Source organism: Siniperca chuatsi, linkage group LG11 (genome assembly GCF_020085105.1).
Source record: "Siniperca chuatsi isolate FFG_IHB_CAS linkage group LG11, ASM2008510v1, whole genome shotgun sequence".
Classification (NCBI taxonomy): domain Eukaryota; kingdom Metazoa; phylum Chordata; class Actinopteri; order Centrarchiformes; family Sinipercidae; genus Siniperca; species Siniperca chuatsi.
The window spans coordinates 6,365,526-6,388,497 of NC_058052.1; the positions used below are offsets into that span (position 1 = coordinate 6,365,526).

Sequence of the window (22,972 nt, forward strand, 5' to 3'; positions counted from 1 at the left end):
ACAGCTAGCAGCTCGGTGAGGCTGCACCGTGTCACAGCGGTGCTTTGACCTAAATGCTGACATGCTGATGTTTAGCAGTTTACCATGTTAACCATGTGAGTTTGTATATTAGCATGATAACATTAGCTAATTAGCACTAAACACAAAGCACAGCTGAGGCTGATGGGAATGTCTTTTTGCAGATATTTTTTCATAAACCAAAGCATTCAATAAATAGAAATTTTGCCCTTATGATGCACTCGATGGGGATCACCAAAGTCATTAGGGAGTCATTCACTGGGGACCTTGAATATCTTACCAAATGTCATGGCAATCCATCTAATAGTCTGGACCAAAGTGGTGGACCGACTGACTGACAGATCCCTGGAGCCATCCTGCTAGTGCAGCTAAAATTGTCTCTACCTTGACCAGCTACTTATACATTAATGCACCAGTAATATTAATCCAGTAATTTAACATATATAATAATACATGACTCTGAAAGTAGTCATAGAATGTACTTTTAATAAATACATTTTTGAATGCAGGACTTTTACTCGTAATGGAATATTTTTTTACACTGTGGTATTACTGCTGTCACTTAACGACAGGACTTGAATACTTTTTCTGTCACTGCCATTAGCTAATTTTATTCTGCAAAAATTTCAAATCATTGATTTTTTATTCCATACAAGCCTCCAGGATTTTTCTTGAATTATATTCTTACAAGGAGTTAAAATGTATGGATCTGCATAATCCAAACTTATAATAATACTAATACATACTTGCGTATCCTCCAACTGATATTTGATATTAGAATCAGAACTTGCTGCAGACACTGCATGGATTGATTAATGCTTCAGTAAATCTGTAATCAATCAATATGAATCTTATTCATCACATCAGAGATGGATGGCAGTGACATCTCATTTTTAATAAAGGGCTCATAGTGGCCTCATACATCAGCAAACTGATCCACTGGTCTAGGCGGAATTACCTCAGTGTATATGAGTGTGTGTGTGTGTGTGTGTGTGTGTGTGTGTGTGTGTGTGTGTGTGTGTGTGTGTGTGTGGTCCTCCTTATAAGATGACTGATGCTATCTATGAATCAGTCAGACAGGTGGACAAACCTAATTTGAGACGACCCGACTAACCTCCGCCTCCCCAACTTCCCACATCTGGGTAGAGGTGACAGTAGGGGGTAACAGAGCTTGTAAAAAAGTGAGAAAATGGAGGAGGAATTTGGAGCATGATACTGAAAGAAAAAAGGGAGGAAGAAGTAGAAAAAGACAGTGAGGGGGATGCTAAGAGATAGGGAGAGAAAAAGACACATAATCCCTTTGCTCAAAGTGATAAAGACATTCATTAAAAAGTTTGGGAAAGGCAAAGCTCTCACTAACACATCTCATCCCTCACTCTTTTGCTCTCCTCCCCTCAGACCTCCAGCATAGAGTGTGTGTCTCTGTTTATGTGTGTGTCACCGCACCTCAGAAAGCATGGCATACTGCCCCCTCCTGGCCATGCCGATGGTGAGCAGGTCGTAGACAGAGGTGGCATCCTGCAGGCTGGCCTGGCGAGCTTCAGCCTGGTCTGGCAGACGACTGATCACCGCCTCGCTGCTGGCCTGGACGAACAGAGATGCTGAGTGAGGAAGAGGATGAGGAAGGAGGAAGAGGAGGGAAACTAAGGAAGGGAAAGACTGATGGTCTTAGCAGAAAGGTCGTCTGTTAAAGGGAGTGTCTATTCTTTGTATGTGTTTTGAAAGCAAAAAGGCTGAGAATGTGGAGTGTAAGGGGAATATTTGAGAATGCAGTGTGTTTATATGTGTGTGTGTGTGTGTGTGTGTGTGTGTGTGTGTGTGTGTGTGTGTGTGTCTCACCATGGACTCTGTGATGAGCAGCAGCAACACAGCCTCCTCCACGACGTCCTGAGGACAGAAGCAACTGCCAGGACACAGGAAACAGGAAATAATACCAATAACAGGAAGTCTATCCCTCACACACACACACACACACACACACACACACACACACACACAGACTGCTTGTCCAGAGGTAGATTGCCAGATTGCTGGGAGTGTCCAATTTCTGTCTCAATTGTGGTGCTGTAACACAACACGGACCACCCTGGGTGTATCACTACACAGTCCTATCTCAGATGTCACACACACACACACACACACTGGCTCCTTCATTTCTTCCATCTCTACCTCTCCTATCCCTCTCATTCATCACTTTCTTTGCTTCTCTTCCCTCTCTGGTCGGCTCTGTGTCCTATTAAAGGACACATTTACCAGACACCATCGTGGCCTTTTGAAGAGAGGTAACTGATGACAAAAGCCATGAACAATACTGAAGTACAGCTATTCCTCAGGGTGAAGTCTCCTGTTCCCCCTCTCCTTCTAATCTCAGACATGGATTTAGATCTTCTCTTATGATAGTGTGGGCAGGCTTAGTCATGTGGCGGTGACTAAGTATGGCTTGCAGGGCCTGAGCAGCGGGCGCAGGATCCCTGCAAAGAGGGAAATGCAGAAACGAGGCAACAAAACGCTGATACAGTTTAGTGTGCTGATGCACATAACCAGTTTGTCATGTCAGGACTGTGCGATGCATTTTCATCCCCTGTGACTATTATGTCAGGTTATGTCATGTTATGTTCCTCTATGCTATGTTATGTCATACTATGCTATGTTATGCTGTCATGTTATGTCATGTTATGTTATGCTGTTATGTCATGTCATGTAGTTATGCCAAGTCACGTCATGTTATCTTATTGTAACGTTATGTCATGTTATGCTATGTTACGCTGTAATGTTATATCATGTCATGTTATGTTGTCTCATATTATGTCATGTTATGTCTTTTGTTGTCATGTCATGTTATGCTATGTTATGCTGTTATGTTATGTCATGTCATGTCATATTATGTTATGTTGTGGTATTATGTTATGGTATGCCATGCCATATTATGTCATGTTATGTCTTGTTATGTTGTGCTGTTATGTTATGGTATGTCATGTCATGTTATGCTACGTTATGCTGTTAAGTTATGTCATGACATAGCATATGTCATGTCACATTACGTCATGTTATGCTACGTTATCCTGTTAAGTTATGTCATGACATAGCATGTTATGTCACGATATGTCATGTCACATTATGTCATGTTATGCTACGTTATGCTGTTAAGTTATGCTTTGTTATGCTGTGCTATGTTATGCTGTTATGCCATGTCATGTTGTGTTATGTTATATCATGTTATATTATGTTTTGTCCTTTTATGTTATTTTATGTCATATTATGTTTTTTTTTCAGTTTCAACATGTGAAAGGTAATTGGTTTTAGCTTTTGAGATGTCTGTTTTCCCAGTACAGCTGACCATATCACTAACTGCCGAGCTAAGAATATAAGAAAACCACTGGAACAATTTTCAGTGTTTGCTTTACTATTTATAGTTTAGTTGCACTTATCACTTAAGGCTTTAGACTTTTTATCAGTCTAAACATTTTATTTTCTTATTTAACCCTTATTTATACAAGGTGAGTTGGCTGAGTACACATTCATGTTCTTTAACATGCTCGTTTAATATAATGCACAGGCTTAAACCTTTCGTAAACCTTAAACCACTGCTTTTGTTTTGTTACAGTGTTGTGTCTTAGTATTGTGCACATTCTTTGTCAAAGTTGTACTTCAGGCACATATGCTATAAGGTCTGTCCTTGACCGACCAACCCAACTATATTTCTTCTTTTTCTCTGTCACATTTGTCTTTCACAATTACTGCGCTTTTATGTACTCCGTGAATTTGTTGTAATAGCCTAAATATGAACTATTGTGATAAATATTCAGTTCATTGCCATATGCCTATTCACTGGTATTCTAGGTGTGCAGTATTTGTTTTCTTCTTCTTCATACGAGAACAGTTATAGACTCCACTGATAGGAGGAGGAGAGGTGTGTGAAATAATTTGGGTGTGCTGTGGGATGCCTCACCTGCCTATGAGCACTTTCCGGGCAGGTCTGTTACCTGACTTTCCATGTGAAAGTCCTTTTACTTTGTAGAGATGTGACTCAGATTCACGCCTCCCTGATGATGACTCATGGTCAAAAAAAAAAACACTTGGGCAAAGAGAACTGGCGGCAACTGCCAAGTGCTATGGTTGTTGGTAGGATAGTCTCTCGGACAAAACTGATACCACATGGGCTGAAAATGCAACTTTGACAAAGGAAATTGACACAATAGTGATTTGACACAATGGAGTAACAAAAAACAATGGCATCACCCTTTTTAAATTTTGAATTTGGGTAAAACAATTACACTTAGTACACTGCCAGTTGAATAGAATTGATAAGAGAATTAAGGATTATGCAATTGAGGATTAAGACAGGTAGAATGAAACACAAGCGCAAAAAAACCAAAACAGGTAGTGACATAGAAATGAAACAAGGACAATACAGACCAGTCGGTGCTGTAACGTTGCGGTGGTTTAACAGTGGGATAGATGGCGTCTTTGGAGGCGGCGGCTCCCTCTCTGTGGAGCCAGGCTGACGGTGGGGGGCCCAGCGGGGGCCAGTAGCTGTCTTCACTCACGGAGCTCAGCAGCACCTCTGCTAGCTTCCTCGCTGCAGACTAGGAGAAAAACCACAATATTAATGGAATGCTGCAAATCCTGGGTAGATGAGCATGCAGATGAGAGCACTTATTAAGTTATAATAACGTAGACAGTAACATGATAATTCATTTAAAACGTTTTTTACTAATCATGCTGCAGGAATGTTAACTGAGGAGAGTTGATGAGAGAATTTAAGTTATACAAATTGTCCCATCAGTCCATCATCTGTACTTCATATGGAAACAGCGAGATGAGTGCTCAGTGTATTACTTTTTCATCATATTTTGTGTGGATTTTACTAATATGCTTCATTAAATTGCCTGCTGGGTTAACTTGTTTAAAGTGTTAGCATCCAGCTACTGGTGTACACTTGAATGCGCTGATACTCAATAGAATAATGAATGCAAACTACCACAACTATTTGTGTGTGACTGTGTGTGTGTGTGTGTGTGTGTGTGTGTGTGTGACACCTCACCTTCCTGAAGCTTTGAGACCCTCGTGACTCCATCACCCTGAGCACCCTACGCAGTTGGTGAGCACCCTGCGCAAGATGACTAACACACACACACACACACACACACACACACACACGCGCGCAGTAGGCGTATATCAATGTGATGTATAGGTTGTGAAGGTAATAGGCTGATAGACTGCACAGAATGACAAGAGGCCTTTGTGAACAATAGCACAGATATTCTGACTGCATACTGCTTCACATACCCAGGGTCACAGCTTGCCATGTAAACAATATAGAGGGGTTATACGATGACTGGAGCAATACACCTACAGTTGCAAGTGTTTCTAATATTTTGTCCAGCCTATTTACATCAATGACGGTAGAAATATTAGAAAAAAACTCTCAGTGTAACACAATACAATTCAACAGCACTACAAACTGCAACCTCCAAAATAACCAGAAAGTTGAATCAACACCTCTCTAAAACTGTTTCAAACAAAACTCAACATTATAACCTTCGTGAGGGTAGCATTTACTGCAGGACTGTATTAGACTGCATTAGTTCTAGCTAGGTGTACCTAATAAATTGGAAACCGAGTGTACGTGACAGTCCAAAGCTTGTTCAAGCACTACTTTGCTTCTCTGAGTTCAAGAGCAACACTGACACCTGCTGGTCACAAATTTAAATGCATCTCTGCTGCACTGAGGTCAAGTGGCGCTCAAAAGCTTTTCCTTGATTTCGTCTCCTTCTCACTTTCTAAAACAGAACATGATGAAAAAGCCCATGGCTCCCTCCATTACAGACAAGGATGCATAAGCAAAGACGGCATAACCAGTGATGTAATGTAAACACAGGTAGATCAATTATGACTTCCAGTTGGAACGTCAACAACCAATTATATTACGAAAATCTATTTGAAGTGACTCAAAAATGACCCAGATTAAAGCAGCAGTTTTATTACTATAGGTCGACTTTGGTACACTTTTCAGTTTTATTATCACTAAGTGTGCGTCATTGGTATTGAAACTGATAGGTGATTATTTTTTGTTGCCTGACATCTTTTAAGTCTTGATGGTCATGTCGAAATTATTTAAAAAAAAAAAAGCACTTTTAACAGAACAGGCAAATGGATTACAGAGCAACATAGCACAAAAGAAGGCAGACACTGCGCATGTGTATGTGTTGTGTGTGTGTAGGGTTGGTAGACTCACCCTCTCTGCAGCAGACAAAGGTAAGCACTCTGTAATGCAGCCTGCAGGAAGAAGCCCAGGTCGATGTCCACAGGTGGAGGAAGCAGGCAGCCTTTGGCTGTCTTGGTGTGGGGCGTTGTTACTATCTGAAAATACACGCACAACAAAGTTTCTATTCACTATATTTAAACCTTTAGGTAGCCTTCAATGTTTTTGGCTTTTATCTTTTGACTGTTGCTCCAGTATACTGTCGGTGAAAAAGTCATTGTTATGCAGAACGGCCCTTATTATTATTATATTATTGGATCATTATTATTGATTCATTAACATAAACAGTACTCACATGTTAATGAGGTGGAACTACACTACTCTATATTCTTTTGTGCTGTTGAATCTGTAACAATGCACCATATTTCATAAACATCATCATGTGTTTTATATGTAAAATGTTTGGAATCTGAAAAGCAAATCAGCAACTATAGCTGTGAAATATATATAAGTGTAGTAGAAGTATGAAGTCGCATTAAAATGAAAATACAAATAATGTACAAGTACCTTAAATGCACTAAGTAACTTTACACAACTGACAGATACAGAACTACTAAATATTACTTAATACTAAATATTTGTGTCGGAAAATGTTAAAGAACTAAAATAAAAAACTACTGAAATAAAGGAAGGAAATTCATGAGCACAGCCAATCTCCTCTGGCAGTAAGCTGTACTTAATTCATGCAAACACACAGATACATTGATATTTTCAATGTTAGTGACACAACATAAACACACACACACTCATGAAAACCTGCCCACGTATCACGCATACTCTACATGTATGAAAAAGCCACCTTATCGAGCTCCTGCAGGTAGGACAGAGCAGCGTCACAGGCCCTGAGGAAACAGGACAGACTCTCCTCCTCCCTCTCTGACAGACGGACACGAGACACTGCAGAAACTGTCTGGTGGTCCAGAGAAAGACCTGAAACACAAGGAGAGACCGTGGGCATGAATTAGACCACCCGCTACCATCCACAGCAGAATGCAGGTGAATTATGGTTTACCTACTCTGCTGGCCATGTTAGCAGGTAATACCAAGTGGGCAGGTAATGCAGTGAACGTATAAGATACATATGTACGATAAAGTCTACAATCTAAAAATTGTAATTGTCAGTTTATAATTAGTTATAAGTTTAAAGTCGTATGTGAATGAAAATGTCTGTGTTTTGTGTGATTGAAAAATAAAGTAATTAATCAGGTTTCTTATCTGAAAATATCAAAGTAAAGGAGAGGATGGACGGTCATATTTCTGTTATTTCAGTTGTGTAAATGATAAGAGTTCCATCTTCAATTAAATAAGATATATCATTTATTAATTCTACTTGAGGATTTCTTAAACAGCCATTCTTAATAATGGGGAAGATAGGAAGAATATGTCCAAAACGTATATGGCATTTATTACAAATACATCAGAAAAGACGGACAATGTTAGGCTTAAATTACGACGTGATTGTCAAATAGAAACAAGAGGACTGGACATGTTTCTGTCTCAAAGTTCAAAAGTGTTCACATAATTAACAACTTATGTATTTTTTTTTTTTTAGATGCTGTATATGATGTGTTATACCTCAGAGAAGATGTATTAGATGAATGGTGAAACGTCAGTTTTATGTTGGTGTTTTTCACATATGTTTTGGTACTGTAACCTTCTAACCTCGTTTTGGAAATCTGCTGTTGATATTTTATTCCTGCGCGTGCACTGTGATATATTTCTAAATCCTCATTTGTTTATTAGGTACTAATGGACAAGACAGGTGGAGTTCACATAATAAAATAGATACTGATCTCGCACTATTGGCAGCTAGGAAATGCATTGCTATTCGCTGGAGATCCACTATTCTGCCAACTCCTTCACAGTGGTGGATTGAGCTTTCAAATAATTTGACGCTTGACAAGGTTTATATCATCAAACAAAATGAATATATATTAATTTTGGTTTTGAAAACATTTGGAAAAAATACACAAAAGAAATGATCTGAAACTTGATGTACAGACCTAAGAGTAATAGTTTTTTTATTTTTGTATGTGTGTGTATCGATGTATAGTTTGTTAGTTTTTGTGTTACCCAGTTACGGATTCCTGTGCCATACACTGTACATGGTAGTCTAGTTCTGTTTGGATGGTTCCATGTAGATGTACAGTGGTGTGCAAAAGTGTTTGCCCCCTTCCTGATTTCTTATTTTTTTGCATGTTTGTCACACTTAAATGTTTCAGATCATCAAACACATTTGAATATTAGTCAAAGATAACACAAGTAAACATAAAATGCAGTTTTTAAATGAAGGTTGTTATTATTAAGGGAAAACAAAATCCAAACCTACATGGCCCTGTGTGAAAAAGTGTTTGCCCCCTAAACCTAATAACTGGTTGGGCCACCCTTAGCAGCAACAACTGCAATCAAGCGTTTGCGATAACTTGCAATGAGCCTTTTACAGCGCTGTGGAGGAATTTTGGCTCACTCATCTTTGCAGAATTGTTGTAATTCAGCCACATTGGAGGGTTTTAAAGCATGAACTGCCTTTTTAAGGTCATGCCACAGCATCTCAATAGAATTCAGGTCAGGACTTTGACTAGGCCACTCCAAAGTCTTGTATATATGCCTAATAAGCTCAACGATGGGTAGGCATTGTACTCTATATGTTGTATGATATGTCTGGCTCCTATGTATGTCTCCACATCTTTCCCTGTTTCTGTCTCAGATATTTTAGTCGGTTATAAATGTACAGCTATTTTGATTTCACAGAAAACTCTCTCAACTCATTACCAAATTGCATGAATGAGAAAAAGGTAACAAGAAAAAACTAATTCAACTGCTTTTAGTAAATCAAAGTTTTGCTTGAATGACTAACTTTCTCTATACCAACAGAACCTACTGTCACAGTCTGTCTCTCTGTCCCTCCTCTCCAGCCTCACTCCCTGTTCCCCAGGCCCCTTCATTGCGGTCATGTCTACCTGGATGGTAACCCTGGATTTGCGAAAACTCACACGAGATTTGTAGGTGTTGTTAGTTCATTGTGCGCATTCCCTGCCAGATCATTAAAGTTGCCATTGTTACGGCCGTGACAGTTTGTCTGTATTTCCGTAGTGTTTCCAGTTATTTTTCCCCGGCCCTGTGTCTTTTGTCTTTCCTGTTTACTCTCTCTACTGGCTCTCGACTCCATTACTCCCACTCGCCTGACGTTCATCTCCCGATCACTCCGCTCAGTCTACGCACCTGTCTCCCATCAGCTCATCTCCTGCAGTATATCTACTCCGGCTTGTTGTTTCAGCCTCTGTGGCAGTAACTAGTTGACCAACCTTTGCTAACGCAAACCTTTTGTCTGTTTCTGCTCCTTGTCTGTCTGCAATCCGCTAACCTGTGTTTCTGCGCCTTAGGATCACTGCGTGCCTGCCTGCCACGCTTCCCTCCGCCACGCCATCTCCACCACCGTTACCTCCACTTAGTCCCAGCCTACTCTGGACCCCAAACCCGAGCCTTTCATCATCATCTCTTCCCCATTATCTAATAAACCTTTTTACTTTCAAACTCCTTCTCTGAGTCCTGCGTTTATGTCCAGGCTTTTAGTAACCACAATAGCCATGAGCCTTGAACTTTTCCAGGACCTGAACCTTACCCTGACTCTGCCCCTTTACCTGGACCTGTGTCTGCCTGCCTGTGTCTGAACCTGCCTGCCTGTAAGCCTTTATACTACTCCCCATATGGAGTAAATAACCGAACTGCACTTGATCTGTTACCTTCTTCTGCATTTGGGTCCTATCCATGTTCTCTGTATTCACCACATTGTGACGCCTACATTTGTTCTAAATTTCTTTAGAAATTTAGAACTGTGCAGATGGATGCACTGCTGATGCATGAATACACAGGAAGAAGTGAGCAGGGCAGTCCTGGTCCAGATGTTCGTTAGTGGACTTATTGGTACAAATAAACGGAGCGAGCAGGAACATTTCTAGACTGCAGGAGGCCTGTGACGGAGAGCAGCCTCAGGCCAGACGCCAGGCCTAATCAAATCAGCAGACAGCTGCCAATGGACAAGACACAATCATCCAAATATTCACATCTGACTTAATTCCCACAACAATATGCAATATGTAGACAAAAAAAAAACATGGGAAAGAGCTATGCAACCCCCAAAGGATCTGATCTGTTTTCTCGTGTAGCATGTGAGCTAATCATAACTATCTACTGTAAATATCATTTAGTGGGTTTCAAAACAATCAAAGGAAATCAAAATCTAACAGTTACTGTAATGCAATTCTCTTCAGTTTCATGAGCACGAGGTCATGTCCGATTATCAGGAAGCAGGGAGTGTAATGACGTGATTATGAGTGTAACAAGGTTATCCAGAGCTCTAAGGACTACGGACAGTGTAATGTTCTGTGAATGTGACCTTTGACCTTTAATAATTCAATGTGTCAAAATAGACTATATATACACACACACACACACATATATATATATATATATATATATATATATATATACATATATTTATATTCTATATCTGACTAGAAAAAGCACATTTTTAAAGTGACCTCAATATAATCTGCTATAACGAAATTGCATTTTTAGACTTAAGACAGCTTGTGTACATGTGTGACTGAGTAACAGTAAATGCTTCCTTGACATATGACTCACAATCATCAGGTTTTTAAAATAGCATCTGTAGATAAATCTGCCAGTTTCAGTAAATCTGTTCCCTGAAGGGCTTTACGTTGTTACTTTACTCTTACATCCCATTTTAGACGTGATTACTTTTGTTTTATTACTTAAATTGTCTTCAGGAGAGGAAACGAAAAGGTCAATTTTCACATCATCAGTGTCATCCACAAGCTGAGGTTAAGACTCAAACAAACACACCACGAAATTACTGACATAACTGTCCAATCAAGCTGATGTTTTCCAGCCGTGTTACATTCATTTCCACAGATTGAATTTCATCAGGCCGCAACCCCTCCCTACCACTTCCACTTCCAAACCCCGTACAAGGTCATTGTGATTTTAGGGCTGTAATAACTCCTAGCAACAGGATTAGGAATGGGATCATCAAGGACATGTATGCAGGGAGCTGTTCAGTCTTGATGTGTGGTGTTTTTCAGGGAAACATGCCAGTCCTCAGGGCTGCCTCAGCTTACTTAAAGGGACAGTTCACCCCAAAATCAAAAATACATGTTTTTAGTTGCCGAGTTTTGGAGATATCGGCCGTAGAGATGTCTACCTTTTTCCAAACCATCGGTAGAAAGAAAATAGTTCCTACATGAATCAGCTCACAACAAATCTGATTATCTTGAGTAACCGGGTCATAAATCCTGGAAGGAGACATTGCAGTTGAGTTTTTCAAATGCATTTTTTTTGGCACTTTGAGCACCACAAGCTGAGTGCCACATAGTCCCATTATATTAAAAAAATGCAGACATCTCTATGGCTGATATCTCCAAAACTCTGCAACTCACACCAAAACAATCTAGATGGATAAATGGCACTGCAGGTAAGAGGAAAAATATGTATTTTTGATTTTGGGAAGAACTGTCCCTTTAAGGCCCAGGCTGGCAGGTAAGAGATCTGCTGTAAATGTAAACTGTTCAGCACTATAGTGGATAGTCTGAAATCCCAGACAGATAAAACAAGGCTCCAGCTGACATACTGTAGGTTTATGAAGCCCATGATATTTTTTTGCAATAAAACTATAAATAGTTTTGTTAAAAAGTAGATGAGTGGTGTAAGACCATGCTATTGGTTTCTGCTCCCTGAACGGAGTTAAAACATTTAATAAGTAGTTTTGATACTCAATAAATGAATCAACTGAATCTTTAGACACACTGTAGATAGGTTTGTGGGAGACAAGAGACTGTAATGCATAACTTGAAAGCTTATACTGTCATTATTTTGTCTAATTTGTAACACAATTAACTTTACATTCAGTGTTTCTCACAAAAATGCAATGTATATTCTTCAGGCCTAACAAACATTTGCAAAACCGATTTTTGAATATTTTGAAACCTGCATTGTATTGTTGTTGGTATTGTTTATGATAGTACTTCTGAAAATTAAAATAATTTCCAATGAAACTTGCTGCTTCCTGTCATTGCAACCTTGTCCCCTCTCCTTCCCTGGCATTGGTGTGTGTATGTTTGTTGTTCTGTTACATTTGTGCTGGAAGAAAGCACCATTCTTAAATGTTGTAAATGTCAGTGGCAGCTTACTGTTTATAGTAATAATGACTAAGCTGTTAAAATGATTCTGAATTCTTTAAACCTGCATTAATTGATTTTTTTGGGCCACTTGTGGGCTTTTAGCTCTGTTTTTGGTCTGCACCAACTCCTGAGAGAAATATCCGGCTATTTAGCTGCTAAATGCTCCGCTATGTTCACCAGCTAGTCTCTAACGGTGTCCGTCTGCTGTTTGGTGCTGGGCAGGTAGTGTGTACAGTACATTTATCGAAGCTATTGTGTGAAAACTACTGCCTGCTGCCTCTGCGACGAATCTTATGAGAGCGATGAGACTGTGCTAAAACAGAAGAGTTGAGGGAAAAAAGCAAAGTTGGGTGATAAATCTCTGTGGGTTTATCACTACAAGCTACCTTTCACATACAAGTAGTCATGTGATCCATCGTTGATATAAAAATACTGATTACAGCAGGAAAATTAGGACTTAAGTATAATCGTTAGTTTAGTTTAGCTAAACTATCTAAACTATAATTAAAAGAATTACACCGAAATGTCAGTAGTAACAGGAAAACTGTGCGCACACAATGTGAGTATTGTGGATCAAATTGAACCAGGAAGTTGGCATGTAAACTGTGAAGAATGTTTACAACTGACAGTTTGGGTAATAATTTTAACGTTCGCCTTCGTATTCTCTTCGTACATTTGGCTAACTTGGGGACGTGTTTTTGCTTATCTCAGCAATTGACTTGGTGAGTACAATGTTTTTACTAAGTTGTAAAAAACTGGTGGTGTCAGGTACCTTTAATGACAAAAGCCTCAGCCAGCAGGCGGAGGTGGTACGTCGGCTGGTCATCCTGCGTCAGCTCCTCCAGTCCCACCCTGGCACACATCCCCTGGGCGTCCCGGTAGCGACCCTGCACATAGTGCACTTTGGCCATCAGCAGCAGAGCCTCGTTCAAGTATCTGGGCTGGAGGAGAAGAGGAAATAAACGGTTTGGCAAATAACTGAAGCAACACAAAGGAAGAAATTTGTGTAAAATGCTTCCTGTTCTCTGTGCCATAATACAGTAGGTTCAGTACTTCCTTTATTTGGTTAAATAAAGAAAATAAGCTTTAAAGATGCAGAGAGGAATCTACAACTATAGGATGACCTTAAGGAACCCAGATTAGACTGACTGTGAGACGGCCTCGGCTGAGGACGGTGTTGAGGTGGCCTTTGGCCCTGCACAGTTTGGGCTGGGTCTTGTCCATCAGAGGTGTGGAGCTCCGTAATAGGTCCATGTTTTCGTGCAGGCACTCCTCCAGAAGCGCCTCGCCCATCAGCAGCGCCCCGTAGTCGTCTAGGGGGTGGGATTGAAAAAGTCAGAAGTGAACTGAGTTTGCTGGAGTAGGTCTGAGCTCAGGGTCACAGGTCATTTATTTCTGTAGCCAAAGCAAACCTCACTCAGCCCATTAAAAAAAGCATTTCCCACCAGCTCAGGGAGAGGAGTTCAAACATGCCAAAAGTCTATTTAGAAGCTACAGTTTCCATCTCCCTCATACTTTCCTTAAATAGCTTTAACATTGTAATCATATGATACGCACTCCACGTCCACCTACACTTAATCAAGATACTAAAGTTTACTCATACGGTAAACCAACTGTGTTCTGACTGGGCCTTCAGTGTCCAGTAGTTAACCTCAGTTTTTGTGTACACACACACTTGATTAAAGCCTTCCTGTTTAGCTTTCTTTAGCATTCTGTGTGTGTGTGTTCTGACGCCAACTATGCGAGCAGTGTTTATGTCCTGATACACTTATTTTCCAGTTAGTTTTATCAGCACAGCCGAGGCTAAACCTGTCAGCGAGGGGAAGGTGAGGGATAAACAGCAAGACGTGTCTCAGCCCCCGAGCTATATAATGATTTCACACAAGTTGGTGCCTAGACTTTGGAAAGAGTCAGTGTTGCAATAAAATAACCAAGAGGTAACAGTGTCGTTGGACAGTTTGAGATAAAATCTACCCGTGAGTTCACTCACACTTCGGTTTTCTAAAACATGGGGCCTCATTTGGATCCAGCTAGTCTCTAACGGTGTCTGTCTGCTGTTTGGTGCTGGGCAGGTAGTGTGTACAGTACATTTATCTGAATCCTTCACATACCTATAGGTACCCTGTGGAATTGTAGCTGCGGTGGAGCTGCAGTCAGTGGTGGTAATGCGGGAACAAACGCACGTACGAAGAAGACTGCTAGATAGCAAACATGGTAGTAAACACTGGAGCCTTAAAATACTAAAAAGAATCAGCTTTGCAGATGTTTTATTAGGAAGGAAACCTCATTCATCATGTTTGTTAGACCTTAAGGACACACACAACACATTTTTGAAAAGAAACACTGAATTTAAACATTTTTGAAGAAAACTCCACAGGGTACCGTTAAATACATTTGAGTTAAAAAAAAACTATAAATAATATCTAATAACCTATAAATAAATAAATATATATAAATATATACCTATAAAATAGCCACCAAGTGTTTTAACAGGTGTGTAATTCCCCCAGGTTGCTCAAACCACCCAGAAAAAAATACAGAGGACTTAAGACTATTTTAGAAGAGTGCTTTTTACAGTTTTACAGATGGGTGGATTTTACCACTAAGTTGAATTCCTTATTACTTTATCTGCCATGAAGTTCCTCGATCTCTAATCTAAAACTAACTCTCCTGGTACACCACGCCTTCCTTGCACACTCACTGTCAGATCGACTAATGTGAACCATGCATGCGCACAGTAATACCACACTGATTTAACACTTCAGTGCATGTGCAGGCAGGGAGAAACTGCTGGTCTGCGCTATCAGCCAGTTATGGGCACAATAAAAGCAGACATGCAGACGAGTCACCTGAACCCATATTTACTCTGCTAAGGTGAGAGGTGGAGGCAGGTGCATTAGCGACTTACCAAAGTAATGCTTTATGAGGCACATAATGATAAGTGTGTTTACATTTCTTTGGGCACACATACAGTGTGGAATGATTTCAGTGGTGAAGGCAGGCAGTGCATAGTCCAGTGGACAATCTTGTTTTGCATAAGATACAACAGGTAGTGCTGTTTATCCCGAGGCCCATACAATACAATACCTTCAATCATGTATTAACTCATTCATTGTGTATACTGCAAACTTCCAGGGAGTGATTTTATTGTTGGAGCCATCCAGCAATCCCTGTCTGACCCCTCTGTGACCCCTGGTCTGATCCACTGGGGCAGCAACTTATTATCATTATTGTTATCATTGGTGGAATACATTTGATGACATTAAAGTACAGTAACCCACTCTATCTTGTTGAGAGTCCAAAGTCAAACTTGTGTACAGTGCGACCCACGCACTGCAAAAGATATCCATCCTTGGAAAACACTTTAGATTGTTATTGAGTCTTAAAATCATCCTTTTTACAAATCAGTTGAACAAATCTGCAAATAGGTTGAGATATTGTTCCCAGTGCAAATCAACTCATTTCAAAGCATTTTATATCAAAGATTTTCTTAAAAAAATAAGTGACACTTCCCTAAAACTGAAACTTCCCTAAAAACAAGTGGAATTTAAACAACTTTTGGCAGAATCCCCCACTTATTATAGCAGAGACTGCACCTGAGTATGGAACCCTGCGAATTTTGTTGGTCGGTTATTTTTTGCAGTGTGCAGATTACTGAGCAGTAAAACAGTCAGGAAGCCACAGGAGAAACCTCAACTTTAAATCCTCCAGGTGTGGACAACTCACCGTCCTCGTGGAACCGCGCAGCCTGCATCTGGTCGATGATCGCCGGCATCTTGTCCCACTGGCACTCGGCCCTGTAGCGCTCCAGCTCCGCTTCCAGCCGGGCTTGGGTGAAGGAGACCCGGGATGTCATCGCAGCTCTGTCCCGGTGGTGACTGTACTCCCCGGATACGATGGGAGTAACTGCAGACTACCAGGAGAAATAAATGTGTAATGTATGAGTGCGGAGGGGTGGGGTGTGGGCTACAGGCGCACGAGGTCATCAAACACCAAATCCAGAGCGCAAAAGTAAATTCATAAGCTTCATGTGGGAATTTGTTTCATTGTTAGGATGTTATTGTTACTATAGGAACTAATTCTGTAATATGTAACCAAGGATGATTCTGCAATATTCAGAAAGGAAACTCATCTTTTTCAACATGAACCCTTTAAACTTATTTCTTTACTGTCATCTTGCAGCACTTTACAATGCAAACTTATTTCCTACTACTATGCATTAACTGTCTTGTCTAGCATTTGGCAGTGCATTAGTGACTCCTGTCAGTAAAGGCTTTTTTTTTTCTTTCTTGAAATGAGTGTGGCATTTTGAGAGGGCTTGATCTCTAGCTGTTGGAAGTAAGAGGAAGGGCGCCCTCCTCTAAACTGCCATGTCCCTAATCTTCCCCGTTAACACTTTAACTGGATCAGGTGAGGCTTAAGAAACAGCAATGCAAAGATGCAACCTACTCTTCTGCAGCAAAGTGCGCAACCCAAAAGAGACAGGATGCATGCGGATAAGGTGTTGTTTTCTTCTTTTAATAGTGTTCATTTCATTAATGAGTTCACTGAAAAAAAAAATCAATTTGTAATTGCTTGGCTTGCTCCCTGATCTGGGTTCGGCAGCACTGGCAGGCTGACGCTGGCTAACCTCCTGGCTCAGTTACAAAATAATACATCTGTCAGCTATTGCACTGACATGTAATTGCACTGTATCAAGCACAAGGTTGTGCAAATCAGTGGGTGCACTATAGGCCGAGAAAACGAAAATATTTTTCTTTCAGTCCACACTATCCAGCGCTCTTAAATAGGGGAAACTGTTAACAAGCTGAGGAAAGGGGAAACATGAATCCACCAGCAGTTGAACAACAAGTGACATTCGTCTTATCAACCACAGCACAGGGGAGCTACAAGGGTCACTGACTACTGAAGGGTTTTACTGAGAGTCTATAGCAGCTACTTTATGACATTAAAAAAACCTCGAGCCTCCTGAACAGAGATTTAGCAGCGTCATTTTCTCTCTGAAAACTTGACATTTGCTTGAAACAAATCGACGCTTCTCCTTCGTCTAAACTCCACCACACAGCGTACTCCTGTGTCCTGTGCAGCGTAGCGTTCACAGGTGAGCGGCTGCTTCACGCCCCCTGCTGACGTAATGAAATAATCACCTCAAAGTTTGTTTGTTTTTTTTCTCTGTCAAGATAGGTTACGTCGTGAGATACTTTGTCCGCTGGAAAGTGCCGTATGTAACGTGCTCACAAATTACAACGTGAGAATGCGAATATTTTGTCAAATAACCTAAACGTTAGCTTGTGCCAGTAATAGCTACTTTACTCAACAGAGTTCGCAACTTAATAGGATTTCACCCGGTGTACGGCCACGCTGTGAAACATTAGGCATGCTGTTACCTACTTAAAGACATTTCTAGGTGGTATAGCTGTATCTTTATCTTACTACAACCTTAAACATTATAATGGAACATGTAAGGAGTGTATTACCATTGTAATTCTGTCGTGGACAGCTAAAAGTAACAATGTATTCTGTCTAGCGAGATTTTAATGAATACGGACGTTGGTGCAGTGAATGCTCTCGCTTCAGTTGTATACTCTCCGATAACTTTAACCAATCATAATGAGCTGTCGTGTCCAAGTGGGGCTACGGCAAGCCACTTAGTCCTTAAAAGCTGTGACTGATCACTGTTGCCTTCCAACTAAGAAAACAACATAACTGTCCACGGAGTCAAGTGAAGATACAAATTATTTGGAAGTAAGTATTAAAATAGCCTTTTAAGTAATTATATCATTGAACGTAGTGTGTGGTCTGTGGATTAAACAGGCCATGGCATTTTAACGCGGTCCTGAAATGAAGCTTCATGTTAGCAAATCTTAACGTTACCAGCCTTTTTGCTAACGTTAATGTTTCCGTTAATTTCTGCTTATTTACTAAGATAACGGTAGTTATGTAAACCCTTAGTACCTACAGTATGTAGCTCCATCGGATATATTCACAGCACGTAAATATCGCTATTTAGCCCATTGTTTTTCTAAGGTAGGTAAAGTTACCTCTCAGCGTTTACACATGACTTTGAATGGATCTACACAATTTTGAGTTGCAACCGTGACTTTACTGCATTTAGTCTCTTCTGTTGGCAATATGGCGTCGTTAGATAGGTGCTCTCTAAAATTGTATCTAAAATCTAATTAGGCGTTAATAAGGGAAAACATCAAGAAGAACACCCTATAATTAAGACTCTATAAATGGGGGTTATTTAGTTACAAACTGGGATATATGAATGAAGAGTGTTTGGGGAAAACTGAGTTACAGAATGTTGAAAACAAATATGTACATCCAGTGTATAAACAGGATACATAAAATGTGATATCCACCATAGCTTTATTGAACACAGCACGTTAAAGTCTTTAATTTAACTTGCTGCCTGTCTGTCTGCATCTTTACCTGTCTGTCTGTCTGTGTTCCCAGCAGTATGAGGTGTGGCAGGTGTAGTGTGCAGTGGGGGGGTCTGCTCCTCCTCCTGTCCTCCTTTCTGCTGTGTGTTCACTCCCAGGTGGATCCGCAGCAGCAGCAGCAGCCGCCGGTCGTGGAGAGTGCAGCTCACATATCCGGCCACGGTCACGGTCGCCTGGACAAAAACATGGTCCAGGACAAAGAGTGAGTGATAGCTCCGCATTCGGAGCATGTTCTCTGCCAGTACTGTGGATGCACGATTCAGCACTTATTTGCACAGAATGGTGAACTTTGAGCGCAGTCAGCAGCAGCGTTCACACACTCGCGTTCAGTCAAAAGCTGTGATTTTTGACTCCTCTTTTGTCTTCCAGCCACATCATGGAACATTTAGAAGGCATGATAGACAAACCAGAGAAGGACATGACACCCCAGGAGCTTCAGCTGCACTATTTCAAGATGCATGATTACGATGGCAACAACCTGCTGGATGGTCTGGAGCTAGCCACAGCTATCACACATGTACACAGAGAGGTAGGTATATACTGCGTGTGTGTGTGTGTGTGTGTGTATTTTTGTCCTATTAGGTGTGAACATAACAAATGTTTTTCTATCATTCATACTTTCATAATTTTTCTACCACAAATAAGTTGCTTTTACTACCCTGGAAAACATATTTTAGTGGTTACTTTATTGTTAGTTATTTTTAAAAAAAAATCCTCCAGTGACTCTCCCATCATGTAAACTGTGACTCTGCATTTCAGGGCGATCACTCCTCGAAACCCTGTTTTGCCTTCTCTAAATTACCCCAGTTGGTTTCCAGCAGCTGGAATTCATTTGTTTTTGAAGAGTCTCACATTTGTAAAAGTGAAAGATTTTGCAAAAAGCATTTCAGTTGATTGCTTCATCAACTGCACTGCATTTGCCACAGGGTTTTTTTTTTTTTGTTTTGTTTTTTTTGCCCTCGTTAGATATCATTCACTCACTTTCTCTGTGAGTTATGGCCCAAGTTAACATCCTGAGTCAGAAACATGTCAGATTACAGAAGCAAGATACCTTTTCAAAAACATGCTTTATCCACATTGTCTGAAAATCCTTTCCTTCCCTAAACACCTTTCTTTCACCCCAAAGGAACATTTCATGATGGCAATACCTCATTTCATTAAGAGTGGCCCTCTGTTAACTGATTTACAGTTGGAACCTTACTTTTAGTTTCCTTAAGCATCACTTGCCAACATTTTAAGACCTAATACACATTACACGTAGATTTGACGGAAACTATTGGACAAGTGGTGACCAAAATTGCCCTCATCACACCCCCAATAGTGTGCACGCTGCAGTTCTGACACATTACAAAATGCAGTCCATTTGTCCATGCATTTGGCTCAGGAACAATGTCTTCCTCCCTATTTGTCCGACCAAAACACAAAGCCTTACTACCTTGTTAGAAAATGAGTGAGAGGTAAAGAGAGCGAGGGGCGAGTGTAACACGAAACTAAACAGAAACCAATTTTCTTTACTTGGTCTGTATTTCAATGTGGTTACTTACTACATAAAATATACAGATTAAAGGGACAGTTCACCCTAAAATCCAAAATACATATTTTTACATATTTGTAGAGATGTCTGCATGTTTTGACACTCGGCTCGTGGTGCTTAAAGCGCCAAAAAAAAAAAAAAAAAAAAACATTTGAAAAACTCAACAGCAATGTCTCTTTCCAGAAATCATGACCCGTTTACTCAAGACAGTCCACAGATTTGTTGTGAGCCGTTTCATGTAAGAACTATTGATAGAAAGTTGTAGTCTAGTTCCTACATGAAACGGCTCACAACAAATCTGTGGATTATCTTGAGTAGATATCTCTACGGCCGATATCTCCAAAACTCGGCAACTCGCACCAAAACAATCTAGACAGATAAACAGCACTGCAGGTAAGAAGGAAAAATATGTATCTTTTCACGTATGCATAATACATCTACATGACTGTTTTTCTTATCTTGTTTCTTTCTCAGGAGAGAGGAGAGAACAGCCAGCCAATGAGAGAGGAGGACCTTATGACGCTCATTGATGATGTTCTGAGGGACGATGACAAAAACAATGACGGTTATATAGATTACGCAGAGTTTGCCAAATCACTGGAGTAAGATGTCACCTGAGCACTGACATTCTTCATGACGACGACGACGACGACGACTACAACAACAAGGAATCTGCCGAGAAGAGAGGTCAAACTAAGAAGCTGCTGTCTAGAAAACAACTGTTTAATTTTTGCTTTCTGTCTCATAGGCGATCAATCAGGGTTATTGGTAATTTATGGAAGTCTTGGAAATTTTTGTACTTTCTAAGTTTGTGATACTTCTGTTTTATTTTAATTTTTTTTTCATCTAATGTCCAAGCTGGTAGCAGCAAAACTGGTTATGCCAGTAATTTAATAAGCGACAACAAAGGAGGAAAACAAAATGCCCCCGTTTTTAGCTTGACTCTGGTGTATGCTTACACTTGCAGTGACTTCTGCACCTTCTGTTTTTGTAGGTTTCTTGAAATCATGCCTTTTTTTTTTTTTTAATTTTAAAATTTTTTTTTTTATAAAGGTCAGTTCACCTAATATCCCTAACAAACACATTTTTCTACTTAACCCCTCCTGGTATCTAACCATGGATGTATACTTTTCATTCTGTTTTGCAAGGTTTAGAGATCTCTGCAGTGACTTCTGCCAAAAGCCCTATACAATGAAAGCCCAATACTTCCATTGAGAACTAGCACAACTACAAATGAAAACGGTCTACCCAGAGCATCATTTTAATGCACTGAGCATCACAAACAAAATACCATTCACCTCCACTGTAGTTGCATGGTAGCAGAGGTCTCAGTGGCAGTTATCGTGGCAAATAAAACCAAAGCTCCCTGCATGGCTACTGTAGGGGAACGTGAGAATTGGGTGAATTGGCCCTTTTTATATGTACAGGAGCTCTATAGTATGTGTTCTTCTTTTAGTGGTGCTACACTTGATAGCCCAATATCATCTGACCAGAATGTCATCACTTTAAATGGACTACAGTTTCCATTTGAGACGTGTTTCTGTGCAGTGCGCACACTGGACTCAAGCAGAGACCCGCTCATTTGCATTAGCTAACACACTGTTGCCGTGTGATACTCAACACGGTGGACCAAATGATTCCTTCTGTGAATCCATTTCGTTTGCTGTTTGTGGTGAGGATGAGACAAAGCAGTCGTTCTCATCACGTAGGAAAGTGGCCTTGACTTGCTCAGATGTACACTATATAGCCTGATGTAGTGTGTGTGTGTGTGCGCAGAGCTGCTGAACTGATGAGGTGACTTTGCAGTTTATTTTGGAGGGAACCTCAAGGTTACAGGCAGAACAACACACTATTGAATGTTGCCAGCAGAGACTCCGTGCAGCATAGTGGCACGTCAGCATCGCGTATTTCCTCCTGAGGTTGTATTTGCTGTTGTTTTCATGAAGATTACCGCAATTATATGAGCCAATCACCACCATCTTCACCGCAGTCTGTCAGCCAGCAGATACTTGACATAAATGCATAAAGTGAGCGTAAAGCAGCCCCATACTGCTGATTCTTTATCACTGGATAAGCTAGACTTAAAGCACACTGGCTGCTGCTGCTGCTGCAGCTGACCTAGTTTCATGGGTTTGCAGTAAAGCACTTGTTATAAACCATTGAACACAACACATGTTTGCTTCAAATCATTAGCTGCCTTTAAAAACAGATATGGATCAAACATGCCAGGTCTCTGTGTGTGTCAGCGTTTGTTGAATCCATCTGTGATTGTTTCTAAAGTATGATTTTTGTATGGATGAATTCTATATTTTTGCCATCCAGTATTGATTCTTCAATCAATTCAGGTCGTTGAATACAAATATTTAAACAGCTGAAAGCACAGCAGATGCAACTGTGTTGTCTCTGGAATGTGAAATATTAAAAGCTGTAATCTACAGACTTTGACTTGTTTTTTTGTTGTTGTTTTTTATGAATTGTGGTGTACCACACATGAAATCACATCTAAAAG

General features: G+C 40.4%; 2 protein-coding genes and 1 long non-coding RNA gene across 4 annotated transcripts in view; 2 read left to right on the plus strand and 1 right to left on the minus strand.

Moving 5' to 3' along the window:
• The window catches only part of ttc7a (tetratricopeptide repeat domain 7A), a 53,980-nt gene extending 36,340 nt beyond the window's left edge, over window positions 1-17,640 (minus strand). For both annotated transcript variants that reach the window (XM_044215498.1, XM_044215499.1), the window contains exons 1-10: window positions 17,442-17,640; window positions 16,210-16,396; window positions 13,633-13,796; window positions 13,256-13,424; window positions 7,083-7,213; window positions 6,257-6,381; window positions 5,063-5,141; window positions 4,435-4,604; window positions 1,858-1,921; window positions 1,465-1,602 (exon numbers count right to left, since the gene is read on the minus strand). In XM_044215498.1, the coding sequence (XP_044071433.1) occupies window positions 1,465-1,602; window positions 1,858-1,921; window positions 4,435-4,604; window positions 5,063-5,141; window positions 6,257-6,381; window positions 7,083-7,213; window positions 13,256-13,424; window positions 13,633-13,796; window positions 16,210-16,396; window positions 17,442-17,498 (1,284 nt within the window). In that variant the 5' untranslated portion in view covers window positions 17,499-17,640. The remainder of the gene's footprint in view (window positions 1-1,464; window positions 1,603-1,857; window positions 1,922-4,434; window positions 4,605-5,062; window positions 5,142-6,256; window positions 6,382-7,082; window positions 7,214-13,255; window positions 13,425-13,632; window positions 13,797-16,209; window positions 16,397-17,441) is intronic.
• LOC122884957 lies at window positions 1,003-22,900 on the plus strand. The gene is made up of 2 exons (XR_006380013.1): window positions 1,003-1,051; window positions 22,221-22,900. It is a non-coding gene; the product is annotated as an uncharacterized LOC122884957 (long non-coding RNA).
• mcfd2 (multiple coagulation factor deficiency 2, ER cargo receptor complex subunit) lies at window positions 18,081-22,900 on the plus strand. Its single transcript, XM_044215506.1, has 4 exons — window positions 18,081-18,228; window positions 18,943-19,131; window positions 19,299-19,458; window positions 20,938-22,900. The coding sequence occupies exons 2-4, from the start codon at window positions 18,947-18,949 to the stop codon at window positions 21,067-21,069; spliced, it is 477 nt and encodes a 158-aa protein (XP_044071441.1). The 5' UTR covers window positions 18,081-18,228; window positions 18,943-18,946; the 3' UTR covers window positions 21,070-22,900.
• Window positions 22,901-22,972: the final 72 nt, after the last annotated feature.

What these genes read in the sequence shown, in the direction of transcription:
- mcfd2 (XM_044215506.1), top strand. Translation starts at nt 18,947, where the DNA reads ATGAGGTGTGGCAGGTGTAGTGTGCAGTGGGGGGGTCTGCTCCTCCTC. An exon ending in AACATGGTCCAGGACAAAGA is followed by an intron (nt 19,132 to 19,298) that starts GTGAGTGATAGC and finishes TTTGTCTTCCAG; the next exon opens with CCACATCATGGAACATTTAG. An exon ending in TCACACATGTACACAGAGAG is followed by an intron (nt 19,459 to 20,937) that starts GTAGGTATATAC and finishes TTTCTTTCTCAG; the next exon opens with GAGAGAGGAGAGAACAGCCA.